The 26,922-nt window shown below is 26.6% G+C and overlaps 2 protein-coding genes across 8 annotated transcripts in view; one reads left to right on the top strand and one right to left on the bottom strand.

Annotated features, from left to right (window-relative positions):
• Positions 1-526: 526 nt before the first annotated feature.
• On the bottom strand, positions 527-7,366 carry LOC135927712 (zinc finger MYM-type protein 1-like). Of its 4 annotated transcripts, none has more exons than XM_065463883.1 (16): positions 7,287-7,366; positions 7,160-7,244; positions 5,624-6,740; positions 5,323-5,580; positions 4,931-5,014; positions 4,742-4,825; positions 4,499-4,585; positions 4,306-4,389; positions 4,063-4,149; positions 3,867-3,953; positions 3,572-3,822; positions 2,410-3,510; positions 2,081-2,370; positions 1,887-2,037; positions 1,540-1,844; positions 527-1,497 (listed from the first exon to the last, which is right to left on the bottom strand). In XM_065463883.1, exons 4-16 carry the CDS (start codon positions 5,578-5,580, stop codon positions 1,133-1,135), a joined length of 3,234 nt encoding a protein of 1,077 aa, XP_065319955.1. In that variant the 5' UTR covers positions 5,624-6,740; positions 7,160-7,244; positions 7,287-7,366; the 3' UTR covers positions 527-1,132. The 4 variants fall into 4 exon arrangements, with proteins under 4 accessions (XP_065319955.1, XP_065319957.1, XP_065319958.1 ...); XM_065463885.1 differs by having other exon boundaries at positions 5,624-5,708; XM_065463886.1 differs by lacking the exon at positions 5,624-6,740.
• Positions 7,367-18,844: 11,478 nt separating this feature from the next.
• Positions 18,845-26,922, top strand: part of LOC135926092 (ubiquitin carboxyl-terminal hydrolase 22-like) — an 89,468-nt gene continuing 81,390 nt past the window's right edge. For 3 of the 4 annotated variants that reach the window (XM_065461772.1, XM_065461775.1, XM_065461773.1), the window contains exons 1-3: positions 18,845-18,934; positions 18,975-19,113; positions 19,158-19,271. In XM_065461772.1, the coding sequence (XP_065317844.1) occupies positions 18,884-18,934; positions 18,975-19,113; positions 19,158-19,271 (304 nt within the window). In that variant the 5' untranslated portion in view covers positions 18,845-18,883. Of the gene's footprint in view, positions 18,935-18,974; positions 19,114-19,150; positions 19,272-26,922 lie in introns of those variants that run through there. The other variant, XM_065461774.1, reaches the window with a different exon arrangement.

The raw sequence follows: 26,922 nt of genomic DNA, 5'->3' as shown, positions 1-26,922 counted from the left end.
TCCATAACGGTTGAACAGACTGTCATCGAACTGATGAGAACTATAAGCTTGTTCGGGATACTTGAACAAATTGTTACAGATAATGGCACCAACTTTACCATCAAGTTGTTTAAAATGTTTTGCAAAGACCATGGGATTAAGCACACTCGAACAGCGTCTACATGGCAGAAAATTTGATGGAGGCAACCCCCATCCCAAATCTACCCCTACCCCCCTAAAAAAATTTCGCGGCCTTCGGCCGCGATATTTGCCTTAATCAAGAAAATCTTATATTAAGTCACTATTTATACCCTTACAAACATTCAGACCTGCTTTGGAAAAAAAAATTTACAAACTGATAACTATTGTTACTATCCGTTTTCAATTAACTTATATTTAAGTAGGTAGTGCAATCTTTTCATAATTTGATTGATAATCAATTTATTTTCATAAAAATTAATATAATAGTATTAAATGAGATAACATATTTACATTACTATAAAAAAATATCAAAAATTTAGTAAAAAAATATAAGATGAGTAATTTTAAAGAGGTATAGCTTGATTCTATAATTACTAATACCTTTATATTAAGTAAAAAAAACAAAATGAGTAATTTTAAAGAGGTATAGCTTGATTCTATAAATACTAATGCCTTTATATTAATTAAAAACATTCATATAGATATAACTATTATATAAAAAAATTTTTTATGTAAATATAACTTTTATATAAAATATTAGAATAAAGAATATAGTATATTTTGCACAAGAATTATAAAAACATTTATGTAAATATAACTATTATATAAAATATAAAATGAATAGAGTATATTTTGCACTGGAAATATAAATTTTTTTATGTAAATATAACTTTTATATAAAATATGAGAAAAAAATGAATATAGTTGCACTGGAATTATAAAAACATCTATGTAAATATAAGTTTTATATAAAATATTAAAATAAAATGAATATAATATATTTTGCACTGGAATTATAAAAACATTTATGTAAATATAACTATTATAAAATATTTAAATAAAATGAATATAGTATTATATTATGCACCGGACTAGAATGATATAAAAAACTATTAAATTAAATTTACATTATTAAAAAGGCGTATATAATTAGCTGTGAAAAAGATATAACTTATTTTATTAATAATTTAGTTAATCTTTTAGACGTAGATGCAAATCGCGTTATAATGTCGTCTATTTTAAATCTTTCAAAAACATCAATTTCGCTGGATATTAGAAGTAAATTTTCTAAAAAGGGGTCAGAAATTTTATTCCGCATTCTAGTTTTATTTATTTTGACTTTGCTCATCACTCTTTCGGCTGAACAAGAAGTAGTTGGTAGAGTCAATAAATATTTATATAATAAATATAAATTAGAATAAGAATTTAATTTATTTAAAAGACGATATGGTAGTATAAATGAATATTTTATCCATTTTTTTGTATTAATTATGTTATCGTTATTGATATCTTCCTCGGTTTCATCGTTTACAATACCTTTAATTATATATAATTTTAAATAAAATATCAATAAATTACTTTCATCAATATATAACCCATCATTCTTTTTTATTTTCAAAAGATCCTTGCAATAAATGATTGCTTGTGAATCCAAATATAAAGATCGAAAATCATTATATTCACGAGCAATATCTTGAGCATTTAATTGGTAAGTATGACAAATTTGAGATATTTGCCACCCTTCTATTCTATCATTGGCTATAATTCCAGCTGGTGTAAAAAGAGATATTTGAGATAAAAAATTTAAACAATCATAATTAAATCTTTCATTTAAATCATTAATGATTGTATCAAGCACAGGGAAAAATATTTCCCTTTTATATCTATAATGCTAAATAATAATTTTAAATCTTTTTTTATTCAACTTGTTTTTTTTTTGTTTAACATAATTATTGAATGCTGTTTGATCAAATTTGAATATTGATTTTATATTATGCAATTCCGTTGTAACATTATTCTTTTTCAAATAACTGTTAGATAAGGAATGCAATTTTAAAAAAATATTATCCCCATTAGCTACATTTTAAAATTATTTATAGAAATCGTAACTAATTTTAACCTCTTAGTCTTTGTAATTTATTTTTTGTGTGTTGTATTAATTTAGTTACCATAGCCAAATCATTACCAACTGCCTGCATTTCAATACAAGCCTCATGTGTGCATTTCAATATTTCTTTCAAAATAAATAGACTTAATATGAAATCTTCATCCTTAATTCTTGTTAATAATCCATCGGCAATAGAAGAGGTGCTTGGGTCATTAGAATCTTTTAATTCATTTAATGATGCTATAATATGTTCATAAACATCTAAAAAAATTTCTACAGCTTTATAAGATGATGACCAATTTCTAAAAAAAGATAAGTTACATTAAAAATATTATATTTACCTTGTTGTATTTTTTATTCTTTTAAGAGATTTTTTAGACTTTGTCATTTGATATTTAACAAACACTCCTTGACGTCTTACCCCATTCATGAAATTATATAACTCATCCAATATTCCCATTACCTTTTTCATTTCTATTTTGCATCCACAAACATGAGCAACTACTAAATTGAGCCTATGTGCATGGCACCAAATATATATGGCTTTTGGAGCCTCTTTCAATATTAAAGCCTGCATTCCTTTGTATACTCCTCTCATATTCCCTGCACCATCCATACTTTGCCCAACCATATAATCAAGAGGAAGACCAAGATCTTTGAACTTAGAAAAAACATGTTTCTTTATATTTTCCCCGGTGGTTTCTGATGTTGTAAAAACATGGATGATCCTTTCTACAGGATGTGGATGCGGATCATCTTCTATATATCTTACAAGTAAAGCAATGCATTCTTTTTTAGACACATCATATGTTCCATCTAATATGATGCTATAGGCACAATTCTCTTTAATTTTTTGAATAATACATTTTATTATTTTTATCTTAATGACTTCAATAATTTTTTTCACATGGCCATATGACAATAAATTTATATAAGGTCTTGAAATTTTATCTGATTTTTTTCTCCTCAATTTTTCGTTGTTATCAATGTATGCCCGTAAAGTTGGAACCGTTTTTGCCATTAATTTTATGAGGCACATAAAATTACCTTCATTCGAATTAGTGCCCCAAAAGGCTATGTTACATTTTATAAGGTATATAATGGCATCAATAATATTATGAACTATATTACGATTTTCCATTATTATATCAAGCCTATTTGATAGAAAATGATCTTGAATACGCTTATTTGCAAGCCAAGTCATGTTGGTGTATTCACAATCCTTATGAATAGAAGATGACTCATGTCTCTCTAAGTCACGCTTAAAATTTTTCCAATTATTTACTCCAAGTTGAGTCCAAAAAGTATTGGATTTAGGGCCACCAAACATAAGACAATAAAGACAAAAGACTTTGTCTAAAGTGGTGCTATAGGATAACCAATTTCTTGGTTTGAGGGAACCATCAATATTAACCTTTTTATAATAGGATATATTCATGCTCCTATTTAAAAGTAGAAATAATGGATGCGTAAAAATTAATAAAAATTAAATTTTTTAAAAACCTTTTGTGAGTAACAGGATATTGAAATATATTTGAACATGGCTGACATGGGCCTATGGAAATTATGAAATTAATCAAGATATTTGTCATTCTAAAGAATATGAAATGAAAAGGGTCATTAGGCTCCTTTTTTTTATATAATTGAATAATATTTGGGCCTTTAATGTTTGAAATATTTTGGCTTGCATTGGGATTGATAATTGGATGAAAAAAAGATATAATTGGGGAATTTTCAATAACTTTGTGTGTTTGCTAATTATTATTAAAGAGTGTATAGTTTTATTTAAATTAAATACCTCATCATTCAAAATCAGCAGATCACTGGAACTGGGCATTGTATGAGAAGATAATATAATTTGGGAATCTTCAGTAAAAGATTTGTGCTAATTATTAAATAAAGAATAATTAAAATTTGTTTATTCATGAAAATATCTGAATATCCTCATTTATTCCCTTCAAAATTATAAAAGAAATCTTATTTAAATTAAGTACCTCATTATTCAAAATCAGCAGATCACTGGAACTGGGCATTGTATGAGAAGATAATATAATTTGGGAATCTTCAATAAAAGATTCATGCTAATTATTAAATAAAGAGTGGTTAAAATTTGTTTACTTATGAAAATCTTAATTTTAATAAAAATTTTATTCTTAATTAAGATATAGAAAAGTGGAAAATATTTCATAATTTATTCACTTCAGAATTATCAAACAAATCTTATTTAAATTAAGTACCTCATCATTCAAAATCACCAGATCACTGGAACTGGGCATTGTATGAGATAATATAATTTGGGAATCTTCAGTAAAAGATTTGTGCTACTTATTAAATAAAGAATAATTAAAATTTGTTTATTCATGAAAATATCTGAATATCCTCATTTATTCCCTTCAAAATTATAAAAGAAATCTTATTTAAATTAAGTACCTCATTATTCAAAATCAGCAGATCACTGGAACTGGGCATTGTATGAGAAGATAATATAATTTGGGAATCTTCAATAAAAGATTCATGCTAATTATTAAATAAAGAGTGGTTAAAATTTGTTTACTTATGAAAATCTTAATTTTAATAAAAATTTTATTCTTAATTAAGATATAGAAAAGTGGAAAATATTTCATAATTTATTCACTTCAGAATTATCAAACAAATCTTATTTAAATTAAGTACCTCATCATTCAAAATCACCAGATCACTGGAACTGGGCATTGTATGAGATAATATAATTTGGGAATCTTCAGTAAAAGATTTGAGCTAATTATTAAATAAAGATTAATTAAAATTTGTTCATGAAAATATCTGAATATCCTCATTTATTCCCTTCAAAATTATAAAACAAATCTTATTTAAATTAAGTACCTCATTATTCAAAATCAGCAGATCACTGGAACTGGGCATTGTATGAGATAATATAATTTGGGAATCTTCAATAAAAGATTTGTGCTAATTATTAAATAAAGAGTAGTGAAAATTTTAGGCAAATGACTTATTTTATTCTTAATTATAATATATAAATTTTTTTTTAACAAAAGTTGAAATATTTAAATATTCTTATAATTTATTTCCTTCAAAATTGATAAAGGGCATAATAAAAATGTACCTATATATTAAAAATCTTATCTTTAATAAAAATTAAAAGTATTATGCTCAAATTATAGATGAAGAATTGGTTTCTACTAATTCACAAAATTTAAGGTTATTTTTACTTATATTTATTGTCATGAATTAAAATAATATATATAAAAAATTACTTTTTGGAAGTAAGATGTTATTGATTTTTTTTGTAACTTGGTTTCAACCCCATTTGTGATATTGAATGGAATATCTTTATTTAAGGATACCCAATTATTATCCTTTTTGATAGCTATCTTTGTAAATTTGATATCAGATAACTTGACATGAGGATGTTTATGTTTATAATGGTTATTTATTTTGTCACTTCTTATTTTAGAAGTTTTACAATTAATATAGTCACATTTGACTTTATATATTGTTTTGTTACTTGGCATCTAGAATAAAAATGAAATAAATATTTAGATAATATTTTTTTACTCACTGATGGCCATCAAGAATGATGGAGAATCATAATTTTATCCTTTATTTGACGGTGGATGGCTGAATCTTAAAATTCTCCTATCTTATGAGGTGTGATTCAGAAATTAAATTTATATTTGTTTAAATGAGGGTGTAATTTTAAAATTTTCCAGTGGTTTTACAAAATATATTAAAGAAATATATATTTAGATATTTTAATATATGTGCACAATAAATTTTTATTCATTTGTATTATATTTTTAATCTAAAAAATATATTAAAATCTTTTAAAATAAATTCTTATTCATTTGTATTTGTAATTTATAATCAAAAAAATATATTCTAGACCCTTATTGTTTTTAAATTAAAATTCATAAATATACACTCTATTAACATATTTTATAAAAATAATGAAAAATTTACTGATTCAATCATCATCATATAAAGGAAATTTATTATGCACCCATCATTGAATAAAGAAGAAAATTCTGATTACCAGTCATTCATAATGGACTATCAGCTATTAACTTATATTTTTGATAATGTTTTCTTAAAAGATTCCTATTATATTATATGTAAGCTTAATGCATGGTCACAAAAAATATAATATTTTTTGTTATTTATGCCAAAACAATCATGGATCAATATTTCCTCCATTATACACTTCACAATTGATTTCTTTATTTCTTAGTGTCCAACAATTTTTAGAAATGTATGATGCTTTGAAATCATAGTTTCTTTAAATTAACAATCCTAATAAATTTTGCAAATAATTGAAAACAGGCATATTTGTGATTTGCCCATTCATTTATCTTCAAATAAAGTCTGAGAAATGATATATTTTAATCATTGAAATTAGAGACCTTCACTGGCATTGATTTCTTCATCCAGCCTAGGTCATAAGTAAAAATAATTTTCAGGCCCAGTTCATGTTTAATGGAAATCCAAACCCAAACCACATCATAGGTTTCAAAGATTATTCCCAAGCCATATCCAAAAATTTAATTTATTGTTAACAAAAATAAACAATATTTCAGTATATGGAATCACTTTGTCAATTCATTTAATTGAAATCTTTTCTTAAATCAATAATCAAATGAGAGGAATAGATTATCTGTTCATTCTCCCAAGATTTCTATAAATATTTAGAAAAAAGGCCAAATATATTATGGAAAATTTGATGTTATATAAAATTTATCTAATAATGAAATAAAAAATTTATCAATTCTTTTAACAAATTTTTTATCACACAATGGTTTTCACCTCTCACTTATAATTTTGTATATAATTTACACTTACCTCAAAGAATCATTTATCATAAATAGAAATCAATTATGGGTCCAACCTGATTGCCTCACAAAAATGTGGTAATATTTACCCCATTGAAAATGATTATTTAAAAAATTATTAGCAAAAATAATTGCCATGGTTCAAAACCCAGATAACTTATTAAGTATACATATTAAGATTAAATAAAAATAGCTTCATTCTTTATTATATTTATTTATCTATCATCAAATTAAGGAAAATGCAATTATATGCTTAAAAAATTACCTTTTTAAAATCCAAAAATGTTTCTTTATATTGTTAATTGAGTAGGATTATCTTATCATAAAAGGGATTCTTTATTCAAAAGGTCCTTATTATAAAAAAATATATATTGATAATTTAAAATTGATACTGTGAAAATCTAAATCCCATTATGTAAATGAATTTTCTAAAAATTTAAAAAAATAAATATAGTGTATAATATTTATAAATTGACAGATATCTTTTCTTTAATTGACATTTTTCAGAAAATCAACGATAATCATATCGATTATTGGATTTAAAAATATCATAATACAAGTCAAAAATTACCCTCCAAAAATCAATACCTACCCCCCAAAAACAAATGCCTACCCCCCAAAAATCAATATCTACCCCCCAAAATTAATACCTACCCCCCAAAATGCCAATATTTTTTGGAGGCATTTGTCTCCTACCCCCCCGGCCATGTAGACACTGATGGTCACTGACAGAAGGTAATTTGATATTCAGAATAGACACGGGGTATGCTAAAATCAGGAGACATCTGGATCAAATTAAAAAGAGATTCTCGATTGATGTTCCTGAAGCCACGATTAAGAACAAGGACTCACTAACACCATTCGATAGGCAAAATGACGGATATCCTACTGAGTCTATCTACATAAGAGAAAGGAGCAATATGAAAGAATCAATGAATCCAGTTATAAGGACTGCTCGACCGGTCAGACTTAAACAAATACCCAAACATTTGGAAGATTACATAATGAACGTCAATAGCGTTACCACTCAACTTATCCAAGGAAATCGTAAGCCAAATTTCTTTGGAGGGTAGAATGTTAAATAATAGAGATTATACCTTTCGGTGAAAATTTTATATTAACATTTTTTTATATATCATTTTAACGTGACATTTTTTTTATTCACTTTGTATTTAAATTTAATCGATGAAAATGTAACATTTTTTTTATATCATTTTAACGTTACATTTTTTTTAATATCAATTTGTATTTCACATAATTGGTTATTTTTTTATTGTTAAAAAAAAATATAAAAAGAAAAATTGTTTTTGGTTAAAGCCGTTAATAAAAAAAATGTAATTTATAAAAAAAAAATGTGATTTATGATAATAAAATTCTGTTTAATTATTCTGTCTAAACACATCATGGTAATAATAAATAAACGAGGATCTTATTCATTTTTTCATAATATAATCCAAATAGAATGTAATATAAAATGTATGAATTATAATAATATCTTATATAGCATTTATCACATTTCCCCACGCTTAAGATTTTTTAAAACTCCTCAATTAAACGATGTGTAGGCTTCCTCGATTGTTGTGATTACCGCCTCATTGTTGCCGCTAGTTCTCGAGGTAAAGAAAGCATATCATGTACTCGAATTTTTATCAGTCTTTCCATTTCGCCATTATCTCCCTCTATAGGTGGTCCTTCTAAACTTTCCAAATTCTCAGCTATTTCGGAGTCCATATTTTTTTTATTTTCTAACTCTCTCCCTGACTTCTCCATTTCTTTCACTACATCCCGTTTTCGTAGTTGATCAGCATGCTTTCGTATAGTTCTTCTTTACTTTCTACTAAATAGGAATATCTACCAGTTCTGGATTTTATAATTCCTTCTCTCTAACCTGAATTGATTTTATTATGTACCCATACAGGTTGTGAAACCTTGAAATCCCTCATTTAAATGTGCTCATCATGTGCTGTCTTTTGTCTTATATTAGATCGTTTCATCTCATCAATTAATTTAATATTTTTCTCTAAACAGAATCTTCGAAATTCTCCAGAAATAAACTGAAGGTCACAATTTGTTTTGGCGTTTTCCAATAATAACCATTTCCTTAGCGCCCTGATCATTGTTGTAGACGTGGTCTCTCTCATCAACTCACCTCAACCCTAGAATGTGTATCAACCTCAACTAACCATGACAACGAATCGATAGGTCCCGCGAAATCTGGATGAAGGCGTTCCCATGACGTATTAGAGATGTTCTACGAATATAAAGAAACCTCCATTATTTTCGACCGGTTACTTTGACATGGCATTCAGTGACGAACATTTAATATATTCTCAATACTGTTGGAATTACCAACTTTCCATTCCATTCAATGACAATACGATCTACTTACAATTCCTCCCGACGATTATTAAAACAAACTAACTCTGCATCATTTTTCGCATCCACTCGCCCTCGTTCAATATTTTAAATTACTTTATTTAGTAATCTCTTTCCTTGTTCCTTTCTGGAGTTCTACTTGAACAAGATTTATATCGAGACAATTTATAGCTCTCTGGTGGTTATTTGACTCCATACTTGCGACTGGTAGTCAAGATAATGTATCTGCTTTTTCCTGGACGGTATTCGATTTTAAAATCATTTGCGGACATTTCCCATGTCCTGAACGTTAATTTATTATTGGATATCTTTGGTAGTTTATCACCAAATAATTTTTACAAAGGTTTGTGATGTGTTCGCAGCATAAATTTTCGTCCAAAGCTGAAAGAAAGAGGCAATGAAACTATTAACGATTTTTCAATCAAATTAAAAAGCATTTGCTCTACATGTAATTTTAAATCGCTGGTTGTTGAGCTCAAGAGATATTTTCATCTTAGGAGTAGGGTCAACTGAGTTGGGCAAAGAACTTCCGTCAAAATATGCCGAAGGAAATATTACTTTTGAAGATACTGTTGCCTCTAGCTATCGCGATGTCTTCATTGGAGAAGGAAACCCTTTCAGAAGTTAATAAAATAATTAAACATAAGCCAATGCAAGGTTCCAAAAATACTTATTTTAGGAATAATTATAAAAACGTAAACAAATTCAATTTTAATTATTATTATAATGCTAACAAATTCAACCATAATTTTAATAAACCAAGTTTTAAACCTAATTTCAGCCAAAAAAAGTTAGGTGGAAAAGCAAACCACATAGCGAAAGAGTGTAGAATGCATGCTATACAAATGATTTTACCACGGACACCTCGCCTGTCTTTTGCTAATAAAGCTACAATCGATGCGAAGATAAGTGGGCTGCAGCTTACTATGGAATTTGATATTAGCTCTGCGTGTAGTGTGATAGGAGTTACCTGGAGTCGCATAGGCAAAATACATTATCACCTGCTTATAAACTAGTAGGATATAACCATATCAAGATCGAAGTATTGGGTAAATGTTTAGTGGAAGTCGAAGTCGAAGTAAACAATATTTCAATAACCTATTTGGGTAGTTAAGGGTGAGAATTCCCTTATTTTTGGAATGCCCGGTATAAAACTTCTTAAAGAAGTTTGAATTAATAATATACAGGGTTTCCCATTCAAAAAAGAAAAAGTCCCAATCAAAAAAGGAAAAGTATCAATCATAAAAGGAAAAGGTTCGATCAAAAAAGGAAAAAGTTCATTCAAAAAAGGAAAAGGCTCAAACAAAAAACGAAAAGTGTCAATCAAAAAAGGAAAATTCCCAAAAAGAAAAGAAAAAGTGTCAATCGAAAAAGGAAAATTCCCAAAAGGAAAGGAAAAGTGTCAATCAAAAAAGGAAATCGTAATTTTTTAAAATTTTTTGTCAATTTTTCTTAAATTTTTATTTATTTTTGTTATTCCTTCTTAATTTATTTCTAAATTTTTTTTCTTTTCGATTTTTTCTTACTGTATTTTTTCTCAATTTACAGGGTTTCCCATTCAAAAAAGGAAAAGTCCCAATAAAAAAAGGAAAAGTTTCAATCATAAAAGGAAAAGGTCCGAACAAAAAAGGAAAAGGGTCAATCATAAAAGGAAAAGGTTCAATCAAAAAAGGAAAAGGTCCAAACAAAAAAGGAAAAGTGTCAATCAAAAAAGGAAAATTCCCAAAAAGAAAGGAAAAAGTCCGATTAAAAAAGGAAAAGTGTCAAACAAAATAGGAAAAGGTCCGATCAAAAAAGGAAAAGTGTCAATAGAAAAGGAAAATTCCCAAAAGGAAAGGAAAATTCCCATTCAAAAAAGGAAAATCTTTTTATAAATTTTTCAATTTTTCTTAAATTTTTATTTATTTTTGTCATTCCTTCTTATTTTATTTCTAACTTGTCGTAATTTTTAAAGGGATCATAGCTATCCAGGATCTTCACGGGATTTAAAGGGATCCCTTTAAAATTTCAATTTATTAAAGGATAAAGAACTATACGGCATTATCACGTTTGAACCATGATATAGACGAATCTTATTTTAAAAAGCGTTTTCCGCGCGTTTCGTTTTTTAATTTTATTGTTATTCATTAATTATCAATGTTGTTTTTTTTTGACTTATGAAATAAGATATCTAATATAGGATATCAATCGATAGCTAATCAAAAGATCTATTCAACTGGAGGTGAATATCTACCCCATAATAGGCGGGTTTAGGTCTTGGGGGGTAAGAAATATTTTAATCAACACAAAATATCGATATGGATATCAAATAAAAGCTAATTTTAATATGGTTTGACTTAAAGTCTTCATTCTTGGTCTGGATGGGTATGACTTGGTCTGGGAAGTAGGGGTGGATGGGGGGGGTGTAAAAAATAATATTGATATGGGCATCAAATAAAAGTTAATTTTTATATCGTTTGACTGAAAGTCTTCATTCTTGGTTTTGATGGATATGACTTGGTCTGGGAGGTAAGGGTGGGGGGGATGTAAAAAATAAATTTTTTTTATATGGGTATCAAATAAAAGCTAATTTTAATATGGTTTGACTGAAAGTCTTCATTTTTGGTTTGGATGGGTATGACCTGGGGAGTGGGGGTAGATGGGGGGGGGGGGTAGGGGTGTAAAAATATTTTTTTTGATATGGATATCAAATAATAGCTAATTTTAATATGGTTTGACTGAAATTATTCTATTTTTGTTTTGATGGGTATGGCTGTCAAGCCCTCAGCATATTAAAAAAATGTCTAGTTGGATAGAATTTATAGAAATAAAAGAGAATGAAGATAAAACAATTTTTTAAATCTTTTTTCGATTCTAATCCTGAACTTGAAATATATAATTTGCAGTGTTCTATATTTAGCGCGTTATTCCATAGCTATTTTGTTAAGTATCGATAGCATAAGGTGCTACATTTTTTTAAAAACAGCTAGTTAATAAATAAATAGCAAAAATTATTATAATAATTTTATAATTAATTCTAAAATCATAATCTTTTTATTTTATTTATTTAAATTTACATTTAAAAATATGCATTGCAAATATATTTTTCAAAATAAAAATAATTTTTAAATGTTTCAAAATTTGAGCAAGTTTTTAAAAAAAAATTAAGACAAATAAAATTACAGAAAGCCGTCATCAAGATACAATCAAACACAGTGCCAATCGCGCTACCGTCTGGAAGAATTCCATTTCCGTTGCATCAAACCGTTGAAGCTGAGTTGGACAGACTTTTAGACGAAGGCGTTATCGAGTAGGTGGGAATAACAATAAGTCTAATTACTTTGGCTACGCCAACGGTTAATATTTTAGAGAAATCCGGTTCCGTGCTGATAGGAGATTTGGGTTTAACAATCAACAAATATTTAGCGATAGATAATGATTAACTACCAACTTTCGCCGACCTGACAAATAGGATCGTGGTGGTAAAATAGAACGATAGATTTAAGAGATTCATTTTTACAATTCGGAGTTAATGTAGGGACGTTTTAGTAATTTTGACTCATGTCGGTTATTACCGATACCAAAGAATCCCTTTTGGATTGACTAGCGCTCCGATAATATTTTAACGCTTTATGCAAAACCTATTAAAGGGAATTCCTATCATTAGTGTATTTTTAGACGATGCAATTATTACAGGCGAGAATAATTTTTATCATATAGTTAATCTAGAAGAAGTATTAAGAAGATTTGATAAGGCTGGACTGACAACGAAGACCGATAAAATTAAAATTAGAGGAAAGTCAGTTACTTATTTAGGTCATGTTATTGACGAATTCGGAATTCACCCGACAAAAGATAAGATTAATGCTGTAAAAAATTGTAAAACACCGTTTAATGTTAAAGAATTATGTTCGTTTCTGGGAATGGTAAATTACCATGAATCGTTTATAAAAAATTTACATTCTATTTGTGCGCCTTTACACCGACTAACGAGTAAAAATGTGAGTTGGTTAAGGTAACTATAGAAAATGAAATATTTAATAGAGTTAAAAAATATTATCAAAAGAAGATACAATAATTCCTTATTCAGCCGATATTCCTGTCGTGATTTCTTATGACGCTTCCGAAGATGGTCTAGGAGCGGTTATTGCACACCGATTTCTTATTGGCCAAGAGAAACCTATTGCTTACACGTCAAGAACACTTTAGGCGGCTGAAGAGAATTACGCCATTTTGGTTACAGATCATGTACCTTTAAAATATATCATAGGTGATAAAAGAGACCTAAATAAAATAACAAATAACCGTTTTATACGGTGGGCGACGAAGCTTTTAAATTGATTATGAGATGATTCATAGGGCGGTTAATCAAAACAGATGCCCCAGCGCTCTGTCCCGTTTAGGGGTAGAGAGAGAAAAAATTAATGAAGTTTTAAAAAGATCGTAGATGAAATTAGAGAGGTAAAAATCAATTTAATAGAAGATTTATCGTTCACTCGAAATAAATTCATAAGTGAAACGATCAATGATAGCAATATGAAAGAGATCATTAAATTAATTAAAAATCATTTGCATATTGATAATATAAACAATTATTCGGAGATTTAAAAAAATTTTATATTAATTAAAGATAATATTTCATTCGAAGAAGGATTATTATTTTATAATGATAGAATTATTATTCCCGGTAATTTAAAGAAGGAGGGTCTTAAATATTATTCATCAAGGATATCCTGGGAGAGTGGGGATAAAATCATTATGTAGATACTATGTTTTTTGTCTTGATAGTGATATTGAAGAGTTTGTTAAAAGCTGCAAGAGTTATCAGGAAGGAAGACCGGTATCCAGAGAAGTGCCATTATACAATTGGAACATTCCTACCAGACCATGGGAACGAATACACATTGATTTGATAGACACCGTATCTGGAAAATATTGGTTAATTTGCGTGGACTCTTTCACCAAATGGGTTGAAGTTGCAATTTTAACACATCTTAATTCAACGAGTGTAATAAATAATCTGCGTAATTATTTCGCTAGATTTGCTTTACCTCGTTACATTGTCTCAGATAATCTTACTCAGTTTACTGGATTTGAATTCAAAACGTTTCTTTTTAAAACAATATAAAACATTTTAGATCGGCTCCTTATAGCCCCAAATCAGATGGTTTGGCTGATCGTTATATGCGTACGATAAATACGCGTTTCTATGCTGGAAATAGAGGTGTGACTCCGCACCAGTTGAATTTAGGTAATGTTATAATTACTCATCGAAATAATCTAAATGCAGCAACCAGTAAATCCCCTGCCGAAATGATGTTTGAAAGGCCGCTCAGAACGACGTTAGATCAATGGAAATTATCTACAAGTGAAAGGACTGAAAACGCATTATGGAAACAAAAATATTATAAAGATGGGAACTTTGAGCCCAGTGAATTTAAAGATAAGCAGAAGTTTTGGGTAGAAAACGAAAGGATTGCGGGATGGCATGAAGGGACAGTGATTCAATGGAAAAGTTATTGTATGATGTTGAGTCTGAGTGTATTGTAAAAAACAAGCATGCCGACCAAATGAGGGATGCTCATGTAAAAATATTTAAATTTTTATTTTTTTTATTTAAAAATAAAATACAAAAACATTTTTATCGATCAAAAGAAGGAAAGAACAAATCGCATTAAACTTAAAATGTTAGTTAATATTAATTTAAATATTATTATTCTTGGATGAAGAGCGATGTCTGATTAATAACTAAAATAAATTATGTTATGTCAACTCAATAGCTGTCATGTTTTATTTTATAATTGTTTTAGTAACTTTATTACCTGTTGATATGACCGATTAATACTAACCTTTAAATTGTTTTTTTTATGTTTATATAAATTGATTTTTTTTTAATATAAATTGTGTAGATTGATTTTTTTATAGATTAACATGAAAATTGTTATATAAGCCTGATTTTTTAGTTTGATAAGAAAATGTAAAATTTTAAAATATATTATATAAAAATAAATTATTTATTACAAAATAAAATAAAAATAATCTCGTAACAATCATTTATTTTAGAAAACTTTATGGTGGCAGTTCCGCTACATATTCGAGGAAATCGTAAATAAATAAATAAATATTAAACAGTTTCCCAATAATAATGTTAATATAAATATTGAATTTCCAATATACCCAGGCAATGGCGATCTTTTTTTGAGTAGATTCGAAGACATCTTCAAGGACATCCAGATCTCGGAAATTTAAAAAGCAGGTTCCTTTACGAGAAGACTACCAGATGAGTTATATATCAAATTAGACGAACTAAATAAAATTGGGCTATAGTGACTTACAAAATATTCTAAAATCCACAGACAATATGATTTTAGCTATTGGAACATGAACAACTAGATAAAAAAGTTCTGGAATGTTATATTTATTTCATTCTAAAAACACGTAAGAAATGATTTATTTGAAAAAGTGAAGAATAATTAAAAAAATTTAATGATAAATCTCTTAATTATGAATAAACCTATATGGGACAATAATAATAAAACAAAGTCCATTGACAAGTTAGAAGATTATTTAAAATTTCATGATAGTAAGAATACTCTAAGCTTAATAGGTAATTTACTAGATGAATTTTATTTAGTCATGAAAGTAGTGTTTCCAAGAGAGTTAAATTCAAGTTATGATGAAACATTATATACATTAAAGTGTTTATGTAATTATAAATCGGTTACAGAAATAAAAGAAAATTGTTCTAATAAAAATTTTAGTAAATCTTATGAGAATTATTATAAAAATAGAAAATTAGATACATTATTATAAAAGATATTATCATTATAATTGTAAATCTTTTAGTATCAAAAAATTAAAACCCAATATTCAAAAGGAAAGTGATATTTATAAATTAAAAGAAATAAATTATATGATAAAATTTGAAACATTTGTGATTATAGAAAATAAGGAAATAAACTTTAAAGAAAATAAGGAAATAATCATTAAAAAAATTAATGAAATAAAAAAAAACTTTTACTAAATGCGATAAAAAAAAATTGAAACTTATAAATTTGAAAACAATTAAAAGTATCACTAAGAGAAGTCATATAAAAACTAAACGTCTTCATTCTAAAATAATACTCAAGGATGTGATGAAGAGATCTTTTTCTAAAAATTTAAGGCTCAAAAAATTATTTTTTACTAAAAACAATCTTATGAATAATTATTAATTCAAAATACTTTTTAAATTAAAAAATAAGGGCATAAAGTTTAAATTTCTGAAGAGAGAGATGGATGTACAGAAGTACATATCATCTTATCATCTTTTATTAAAAAAAATATAAAAAATAAAAAAAAACGCTAAAAATATTATCTAACAATCTTGTTGATTTATCATCCTTTTATTATTACATCCAAATTTGATCGATTCTCTAATTATTCATATATTCCGTAATTCTATTTAATAATGATAATTTTACAATTGGTGATAATAACAATTTTGTAAAATTGACAATGATAATGACGGTGCTTAACGACGAGCCAGCGTACTCAGAACGATATTAACAAACCAACGTGATAGAATCAAGCCAACGACTATAATGACTTATGAACGACTTGAACAATCATATGCACAACCAAAATAAATATCATTTTCCAAGACGAAACTATGACAGACTGCACGATAAGATTCACATGCAAGAAAAACCTGAGTGGAGATCATTATTTTAAAAGGTGGAATGTTGATATGACCGATTAATACTAACCTTTAAATTGTTTTTTTTTATGTTTATATAAATTGATTTTTTTTAGTATAAATTGTGTAGATTGATTTTTTTTATAGATTAACATAAAAATTGTTATATAAGCCTGATTTTTTAGCTTGATAAGAAAATGTAAAATTTTATAATATATTATATAAAATTAAATTATTAATTTAAAATAAAATAAATAATCTCGTAACAATCATTTATTTTAGAAAACTTTATTACCAATCATATCATTATAAAAGTCATAGATATACATTTGGCTCAGTGGTCTTCTGGGAAATTAAACATTCTATCTTTTGCTGACGATCTATGCCTGGTTGGTGAATCGGTGTTGGCTATCCAATCACATCATCATAGAGGCAGGATATTTTGGTTTAATATTAAATATAAACAAAACGAAAATGATGACGTTTCTTTATACTCCTTCATTGTAACCTTAACAATAGAAAAAAAAAAGATCACTGATGTGTCTATTTTAAAATATTTAGGTGTATTACTTGATAAGAAAGGTTGTATAAAACAGGATCAGCTGGTAAACTATACAAATCCAGGGCAAAGTACGGGTCCTTGATGAAAATTTGGACATCACGACAACTATCTATTCCCTTATAGATTAGATTATTTAAAATTCTTATAATAGCTTCCCTCTATTATGGTTGGATAATAGTAAGACGCAGATATTTATAAATAAATGCCTAAGATATATTACTAGGACTTTTTACTTACTAAATACTACTAATTATATGTTATGGGCGTGATATCCTTCCTCTTCATAAAATGATCAAATATAGGAAAATTGAGATGGTTGGTCATATATTAAGACATTCTTCTAACAATCTAATCCATCAGGCGCTTGTAAACAAATCTCAGGAAGAGACTGCTCTTAAGCATTTCTAATCTTATATAGGCATTGGCAGAATTATAAGGTCTTTGGGGGAGTTAGATCTATCTTGGGAATTTTTAAAAAGATCTTCGGCGGATAGGAAAATCTTCAAATATATTCTGAGACTTATTTACGAGCATATGACAAATAACTGCTAAACGAGGTAAAAAATTAATAAATTATATTCATTACCTACCAAGTATTTTTAAATTATTAAGACAGTTAGCTATTATCCTAGAAAAGGAGGTTCTTTAAAGGGAATCCCCATTATGTTTTATATTGAACTTTATTATTCCTAACTATTCATAACCTATCTTAATTACTAGGCTATGTTTATATATTTGATACCTATTAAAAGATGTCTTATATGTAAATATAAGTTACTATTCTATTATAGTTATGACTTAATTATAATAAGTGAATGAATTGTCGTATTTTCTGTAATAACTATTTACTGATTAAATTTCTATATTTATAAAGTAATATAATCGATCGTGATTATTTTTGGTAATAAATTAAATTAAATAATCGCGATATTCAATTGGATATCTGTAAATATTTAAACATCATGAGATAAAACTGGTTATCTGTAAAATGATAATGGCTCCCTTAAAGTTTTTTAAATTAAATTAAATTTTAATTAATATTTGATAGTTGTATTTGGCATACTTTAAACCAATGATATATATCATTGCTTTAAACAGTATTTTTTATATCTATTCTATTTCTCCCTATTTTATATTTTTTCTTCTACTATATTAAATTATTTACTATAACAGTATAGGGTTAGTTCCACTCATATTTTAGTTTCATCTGGGTACAAGGTTTGTCTGTATGGCCTTCATATAATTCATGTTCGCTCATTTTGGGCAGGTCTATGACCAACGTGCTAGATAAGATGAGATAAGATAAGAAGATTTTTTATAGAATGGCTTACAAAAGTTGCATTCACGTGGAAGAATTTAAAAAAAGAAAGAATTGTATTAGAAATTTAACTAAAATGCATGAAAACTTTATTTTGGCTTCAAATAGGCTAGCTAAAAAGAACAAAGTACAGTTATATATATTCTCATTGACTAATATCTAAATAGAATCAAATTCCAATAAAATGCTTTGATTGCAATATGCATGCTACGCGTTTACATATTTGTTTATCATGCGTTTATATAGGATGCTACAATAAAAATCATCACATACATAAACACATCCAAAACACAGCTCACATACTTGGTATTTAGTCTAGTAAATTTAAAATATTTATAGTAAGGTAACAGCTATGGATGCTGAATATGGAATTATTTATTGTTCAAAATGTAACGATTATATTTATGACCCCTTGAATGAACAAATACTTTTAAAGGCTTATATCAATCTTGGGAACTCTATAGGTATTTGAATGCATATTTATTTTATATAAATATATTTACAAGGTTATTTAATTATTAGATCAAACAATTTATAACAGAAATTTATGTTATTAAAAAATCATAAACCTACAAATACATGCCTAAGAGTTTTGATATCAAGATAAACCGAACTCGCTTCTTATATATTTAATTTCATTTGAAGCCATTTATAAAATACAGCCAGTATTATTAAAATGTCCAATTTAAAATTTTAATTACCTGAGTCAGGCTTACATGGTTGAACTTAATTCTTTCCACATGACAATCAGTTTAATCTATCTATAACCAGTTTTTTTTTTAGTTTGGACCATATTATTATGTATTCTTACATTACAACACTTCATTGAGATATAAAATTATATGATTTTATTATCAACTACAATATATAAAATAATTTTAAAAAAATTTTGAAATCATAAGTTAGTTTTTCTACATTTAAATTACCATATTATTTTCTTTAATTTGACTCCCATTCTAGCTAAAGCAAAAATTGTTATAAATTGGGAATCTCACATATCTTCCAGAAAAATTTTAAAGCAATATTTAAAATAATTTTATTAGATGCTAAGAAAATAGGTTCCTTATTTAAATTGATTTTTTTTAAAAAAAAGGAAATATTTTCAAGATTGCCAAATAAGTTGAATTTGGAAATTAAAATATTTTTCAGACTGCAGAGGTACCATTTGCATGACCTGGCCTGGATTTTTTTAAAATATAATTTCAGCCTGGCCTGGATTAAAAAAAAAATTTCAGGCCTTGCTCAGATTATATAAAAATGTATTCTATTTTTAATTTTTATATCTAATAATGACAATTTAAAATATACAGCTCGACCTGGATATTTTTTGAAAAAATTTTTTAGGCTTGGCCTGGGTATTAAAAAATTTTATTTAGGCCTGGCCCAGGTAAATTAAAAAATAAAATAAAATACCCATGTACCTGGGCTGGGCTTAGAGCCAGACCTGCAGGTATCTGATATTTCTTCCATTTTTTCAATTTTTTTAAGAATTCAATTTAAATACCAATGTTTACTTCCCTATCGTCTATTAATATTATTTTCTATATTGCTTTAAAAAAATTGTAGGAGATATAAGCAAAATTTCCAATTTTTAGTGGTTCAGAATCTATCCTGCTAATTTAGGTGATTGCCTTAGCAATGCATTTTTAATAGTGTTAACAAAATAAAAAGTTGGGCTCACTTATATGAGTTTAGGAATATATAATTAATTGGTTATTATGTCAAATCAAACATCTCAAAACTCACTTCTTTAAATTATAAAAAAAATTTGCAGGCAAGCCAACTATGTTCTAGTTAGATTAAAAACAAAATTTTCTTGTCAATTATTTTTATTGGAAATAATAAATAATTGACCTTTTCTTCTGTTCCTATATGTTAAATAATTAGTTTTTTTTTATAAGTTCTATTTCAAATATACACTTTGAGGATTAAAGACTATTCATTTTTACCAGGGACCTACAGAGGTACCATTTGTACAGCCCATCCCGGATTTTTTAAAAAAATTTTTCTACCCGGCCTGGGTTTTTTTCAAAAATTATTTTCGGCCCGCTGTAACGTGTGAAAGTGATCTATGAGATTTCGAAATCTCACTCAATCAAAATCCCACATATGGGTTGTGAGATTTGATTTAAATGGCCCCCAATGTTTTTGAAGCTATAAATCTAAAGCAAAAATTTTCATGACATGAATTTAAATATTAATAATATAATATAGATATAATAATGGTATAATTATAATCTATGTTTTAGAATAATATTTTAATAACGCTTTGCAAGATATATATTGTTTCATAGAGCTCATCTTTATTTTTTTAAGATTATTAAGTCAAATAATGAGAGATGTAAAATCAAGGAACAATATTAAAGTGAATTTAGGAAAATAATTCCCCGGAAAATAAATCCCCGGAAATAAATTCTCCAGAAAATAATTACTAGGAAATAAAATACCCGGAATATAATTCCCCAAAAAATAATTCTCCAGAAAAAAAATTCCCGGAATAAAATTCCCCTGGAAAATAATTCCCCGGGAAAAATTTCCCCACTATATATAGAATTGCTAATGCATTGCTAAACTGCATTGCTAAATAGCAATCAATCATAAATAAATCAAAATTTTATTATGTATATTTTATTAATAATAATTTTTTAAACTTTTTTTAAAATATACAATCATTTTTTTATTATAAATGAAGAATATAATAAAAAATTATATAGTATATAATTATATTTTTATTTAATATTATTAGTAAGAAATATATATTTCTAGCTTATTAAAACAAAAGTACATTTTATTCAATTTTAAAAATTAACAAATATATATCCGTAAGAGGGCGTTATATGTTTTAATATGTATCATTTCAGGAAACCAGAATGATGATTGGATAGCACTTTTTTTATATTTGGGTATATATTCATATGAAAAACCTAAAAATTAAAAATTTTTTTAGGTTTCTTTGATGTTTAATTTATGAGTAGGTTTTTTCTTTGATGTTTAATTTATGAGTAGGTTTTATTTCAATGTAAATTAAAATAATTAAAAATCGGACAAGCACACGAACAAAAAAGCAGGATTAAAGGAGTGCAGGAAAATTATTAAGGGAAAAATCGAAAATGACATTAATTACCAGGCCTACCCCCCCCCCCCCCCAGACTAAGTCCAATAATGTTATGAAATTGTCATTATCTTACATTATTAAAATAACCAGAGATAAAGAAAATTTCAAAGATTTTGAAAAATTTTTTAAGTAATAAAAATAACAAAATTATAGTTCTGATGAAATAAGCCGACTCATGCCTGGAATAAAAGATTGTGTATCTGTTAAAGGTGAGAAAGAATCAGCAAAGATTTATATTAAATAATCTTATAGAAATATTCAAGATTTTTAATGAAGAATACCCAAGTATATCAATTGGATTCTCTAAATTTGCCGAACTTAGACCAAAAAGCTGAATTTTAGTTGGATGTCCACACACTGTTTGTGTCTGCACCATTCATCAGAATGTGAAAATAATGACAAATGTAATAGCTGAAATTACAGCAGGAGAAGATTACTGTATAAATTCTTATAACAATCTTTTGGCGCAAATTATTTATAATCCATCTCAGCCAAAATGTTATTTAACAAATTGTGATCAATGCCCTGGTATAGAATCTCTTATGGGCCAATTATACGAATTGTTTCAGAGAAATCGTATAAAATATGTCACGTTTAAACAATGGATCATGGTGGATAGAGCAAATGAAACTATTATAAAGTTCATTGATGGTTACATCGAATATCTATTATAAAAAGTTCAAATTTTACTGCGTCACTCGTTTATAGCTAAACACAAAGTTTATTTTTGAAGAATTCTAAAGAAAATTTAAAAGATGATGAATTTTTAACAATTCTAGATTATTCTGAGAATTATTCCTTCATTTTACAAGATGAAGTTCAGGCATTGGAACAATGTGCAGGCCACTATACATCCATTTATAGCATATTATAAATCTGGAGAAGAATTAAAAAATATAAATTTTGTTATTTTGTCCGAATCATTAAGCCATAATACTAGTGCAGTCCACCTTTATCAAAAAAAATTCATTAAATTCTTAACAGCCAAATTTAATTCTAAACCAGAAAAAATAATATATTTTTCGGATGAAGCCGCGTCTCAATACAAGAATCGCAAAAATTTTCTGAACATATGCCTTCATAAATACGATTTTAATATTCCTGCCGAATGGCATTTCTTTGTCACTGCTCACGGCAAAAATGCATGTGACGGTATCGGAGCAACTGTTAAAAGATTAGTTGCCAGAGCTAGTTTTCAAAGGCCAAATAAAAATAAAATCCTAACCCCATTAGAATTATATAATGATGCTAAAGAAAATATTAATGGAATTCAATTTGAATATGTATCCAAAGAATATATCGAAGAGGAATTAGCCCTTCGTAAAAGATTTAATTCTGCACTGCCCATACATGGGACCCAAAAAATTCACGGGGTTATTCCCATTGATCAAAATAGACTAAAAACCAAAAATTCTAATTCCAAAAAATATAATATAAAACAAGTTTCATTTTTAAATGAGAAAATTATATTTCAAAATATTAATGGATATATAACATGTGTATATGATGATAAATGGTGGTTAGGATATATAATCAATAAAAGTGATATAAATGAAGAAGTAAAAATCTGATTTTTACACCCTTGTGGACCTTCAGCCTCATTTAAATTTCCTCTGAAAGATAATATTTTAGTGTTGCCTAAATCTCATATTCTCTCGCTGGTCAATCCTTCTACTCCCACCAGTCGAACATATATATTATCTCCTGAAGAATCTCACAAGCTAGCCAGGCTTTGTATTCCTTTAGATGAAGTTAATTAATTTATAAACTATCTTAATTAGGCAAAATTTGTGAAGATTTTAAAATTTTATGATCTGAATTACAAATAATATATATAATGCACATTGTAATCGATTTAGTATGATATATATACATTAAAATATTTTTAATCAATAAAAAAAAATTTTTTTAACATATTAAAACTATTATATATAGCGCCATCTATTTTTTTTAAGTATAATAATCGCAATATTTTTTTAAATAAATATCCAGCCATACTAATTGTCGAAGAAATTATTAAAAAAATAGTAAACGGAATATTTCTTAAAAAAATTAAAAATTGGAGATCATATACATTTCGAAATATTAATTTCAAGTTTTCAACTGACCATAAAATGACCCATATTTTATCAAAAATTAATTTTGATGTTTTCGCCATAATCATCTATTATTAACTTGGCTATTGATATTAGATTCAATATTTGATCATATTTAGTTTTAAATTAAAAACTAATTATTTAACATCAGTAAAAAGCAAAAAAAAATGTTTTTTGGACCTTTAACTCCGAATATCTCCGCTAATATAGTTTCTAATGCGCTAAAATTTTGTTTATAATCTAATGGGAACATATATAACCAGCCTACGATTTTTTATCGAAATCGAAAGGGGTCGGCCGAAAAGTAATTGATTTGACATGGAATTACCCTAGAGACAAACCGCCTTTTCTAACCAAACCTCTAAATATCAGTACCCACCCTCTGTAAACACTGCAAAGAATAAGTAAGATAAATTTTTAGCCTAAATGGTTTAATCGTAATGTTTATACTAAATTGGGTCACCAATATTAAAATAAACTTCATTTGGCATCAATGAAAGAATAAAAAAAATAAACGAAGAACTTTATTGATATAAATATTTATACATAATTTTAAATTTAATAAAAACATGGAAAAATATAATTATTACCAAATGTTGCACATCAGAATGAATATATTGAATTATATTTATAAATTACAACTTTCATTAAAAAATATATCAGGCGGAATATAAATTATAAAGAATGAAATATATAATATTTCCTCAATTTTATTTTGTAACTAAATAATAATTAAAAATATAATAGTAAAAATTATTTCTACTGTAAGAGGACGTCGAGGTTTCTGACCATACATCAGTTCATAGGGTGAAAATCCCGTGGAAGAGTGTATACAAGAATTGTAGGTGCCACATATCCCTACTAAAGCATCTGGCCAGTCAGTTGGGATATCCAAAACCGATTTTGCTATTTGGTTCTGGATTGTTCTGTTAACTCGCTCAACCAAACCATTTGCTTGTGGGTGGTAGGCTGAGGTTATTCGCTGAACAATCTCACAATATTTATGGAATTCTGTACAAACATTGTTACAGAATTCCCTACCTTGATCATTAATCTGAATCTTTAATAAATATATATTTTAGATTTATTAAATTTAAAAAAAATATGCATTATTCAAATAAGTTATTTTTAATTTTATTACTTCATAACATTGGTGAGTGTTGACAATGATTTATAAGACTTTAAGAACGGATTTGGCTGTTTTATTCTTAATAGGAATAGCCATTAAATATTTGTAGAAATAACAAATGGCACATAAAATATATTTATAATTTTCTTTGGATTCAGGCATCTGGATTAGATCAATACCAATTTGATATCAAGATTTTGGAACCACTTTTATATTGTGCAACACATTTGAAGTTTTATCAAAACGACTGCTTCATTTTTGACAAACCTCACAGCATTTGATAAACTACCTAATGTCTTAAGTGCTGCCCAACCAATAAAAGCTGTAAAAAATTAAATAAGATAATATTGTATATTTTTACTTTTCCGTTATTATCTGGTTAGTTTTATTAATCCCCAGATGCCCTCTCATAGCTATTCCTGGGACTGTAGATACACCTCCCTCATGTATTCTTTTAATTATATTATTTTGTTCATCCTTAGTCCATAAAACCTTTCTTTCTTCTAAAATAATATATCATTAAAATATATATAAAATAATATTATGTGATGGACAAAAAATAAATACAATCAATGGCTTAAATATGTTTTTTGAAAATTTTTGTACATTATATAGATAATGCCAACAAAGAAAATGATAACCCTATAGTTATTAATAAAAATATTACTATTCCTACTTTTAAAAGATATTATATTATTTCCAGAGTTGGGCAGTACCGCGAATACTTGTATCTAAGATATAAGATCCTCTTGTATCTTGTACTCAGTATCTTATTGACATTTTTAATAAGATACTAGTATCTGTATCTAAGATCCTTTATTTTGAAAAGAATCTTATATCTTTTTCATTTTCTTTAAAAAGATACAGATTCTTTTTAATATTCATGTTTAAAACATTTACATATCACACAATGTAACTTTATTTTCTTCGTGAAATCTTGTATTATTTTCTTTATTTTTTCCTGCTATATTTTAAATATATTGATAACCGGAAATTTTACAGATCACAAAAATAGATAGATTAAAAATAACAACACCGAAACTAAATAAGTAAAGGTTATATTTTATATGTAATATTTTTTAATTTGTAGAATGTTTAACATTTATAGTAGTGAAGATGAAATTATGAAGATAGGTTCTCCTGATCAGTTATAGTTTATATTCAATTCAATTGCAATTCTAAAAGTATAGAAAATATTTTTATTGTTAAATCACTTTTATATAATAAGTAATAACATTAATCTACATACATATTAAGTAATAAACAATTATATTATGAAATTTGAAATAAATATTTAAAATAATATTTAACATTAATATAGGGAAGATTTCTTTTTAGAAATACCAATTTAGCAAGTTTTTATTAGAGGGAATATTTAAGCTACAATTGATATATAATATTAGATAATTTTAAAAGACTCTTAATAAAATAATAAGGTAGAATTTAACTTTATTAGTTACTTTTATTTATTTATGATATAAGTAAAATTATATTACAGTATTAACCTACAAAATTTAATCAATTTAAAATGCATTAAAGAAAATTGTTATGTATTTAATAATTAAATAATATAATGTTGTACATTATTCTCATATTTTTTATATATAATTAATGATTTTGCAAGAAATATATTAAAAAAATTGAAAAGAGATTTAAGTGATATTTATATATATATGATATTACAAATGCACGAATTAATAAGTCATACTAGAAAATAAAACTAATTTAAAAAATTATCACAAACAAGTAATGATAAATACTTATTAAAGATAATG

Source organism: Gordionus sp. m RMFG-2023, chromosome 3 (genome assembly GCF_954871325.1).
Source record: "Gordionus sp. m RMFG-2023 chromosome 3, tfGorSpeb1-WG-v2, whole genome shotgun sequence".
Lineage (NCBI taxonomy): Eukaryota > Metazoa > Nematomorpha > Gordioida > Chordodea > Parachordodidae > Gordionus > Gordionus sp. m RMFG-2023.
The sequence above is the reverse complement of the archived record's forward strand: the minus strand, read 5'-3'. Positions and strand labels throughout refer to the sequence as shown.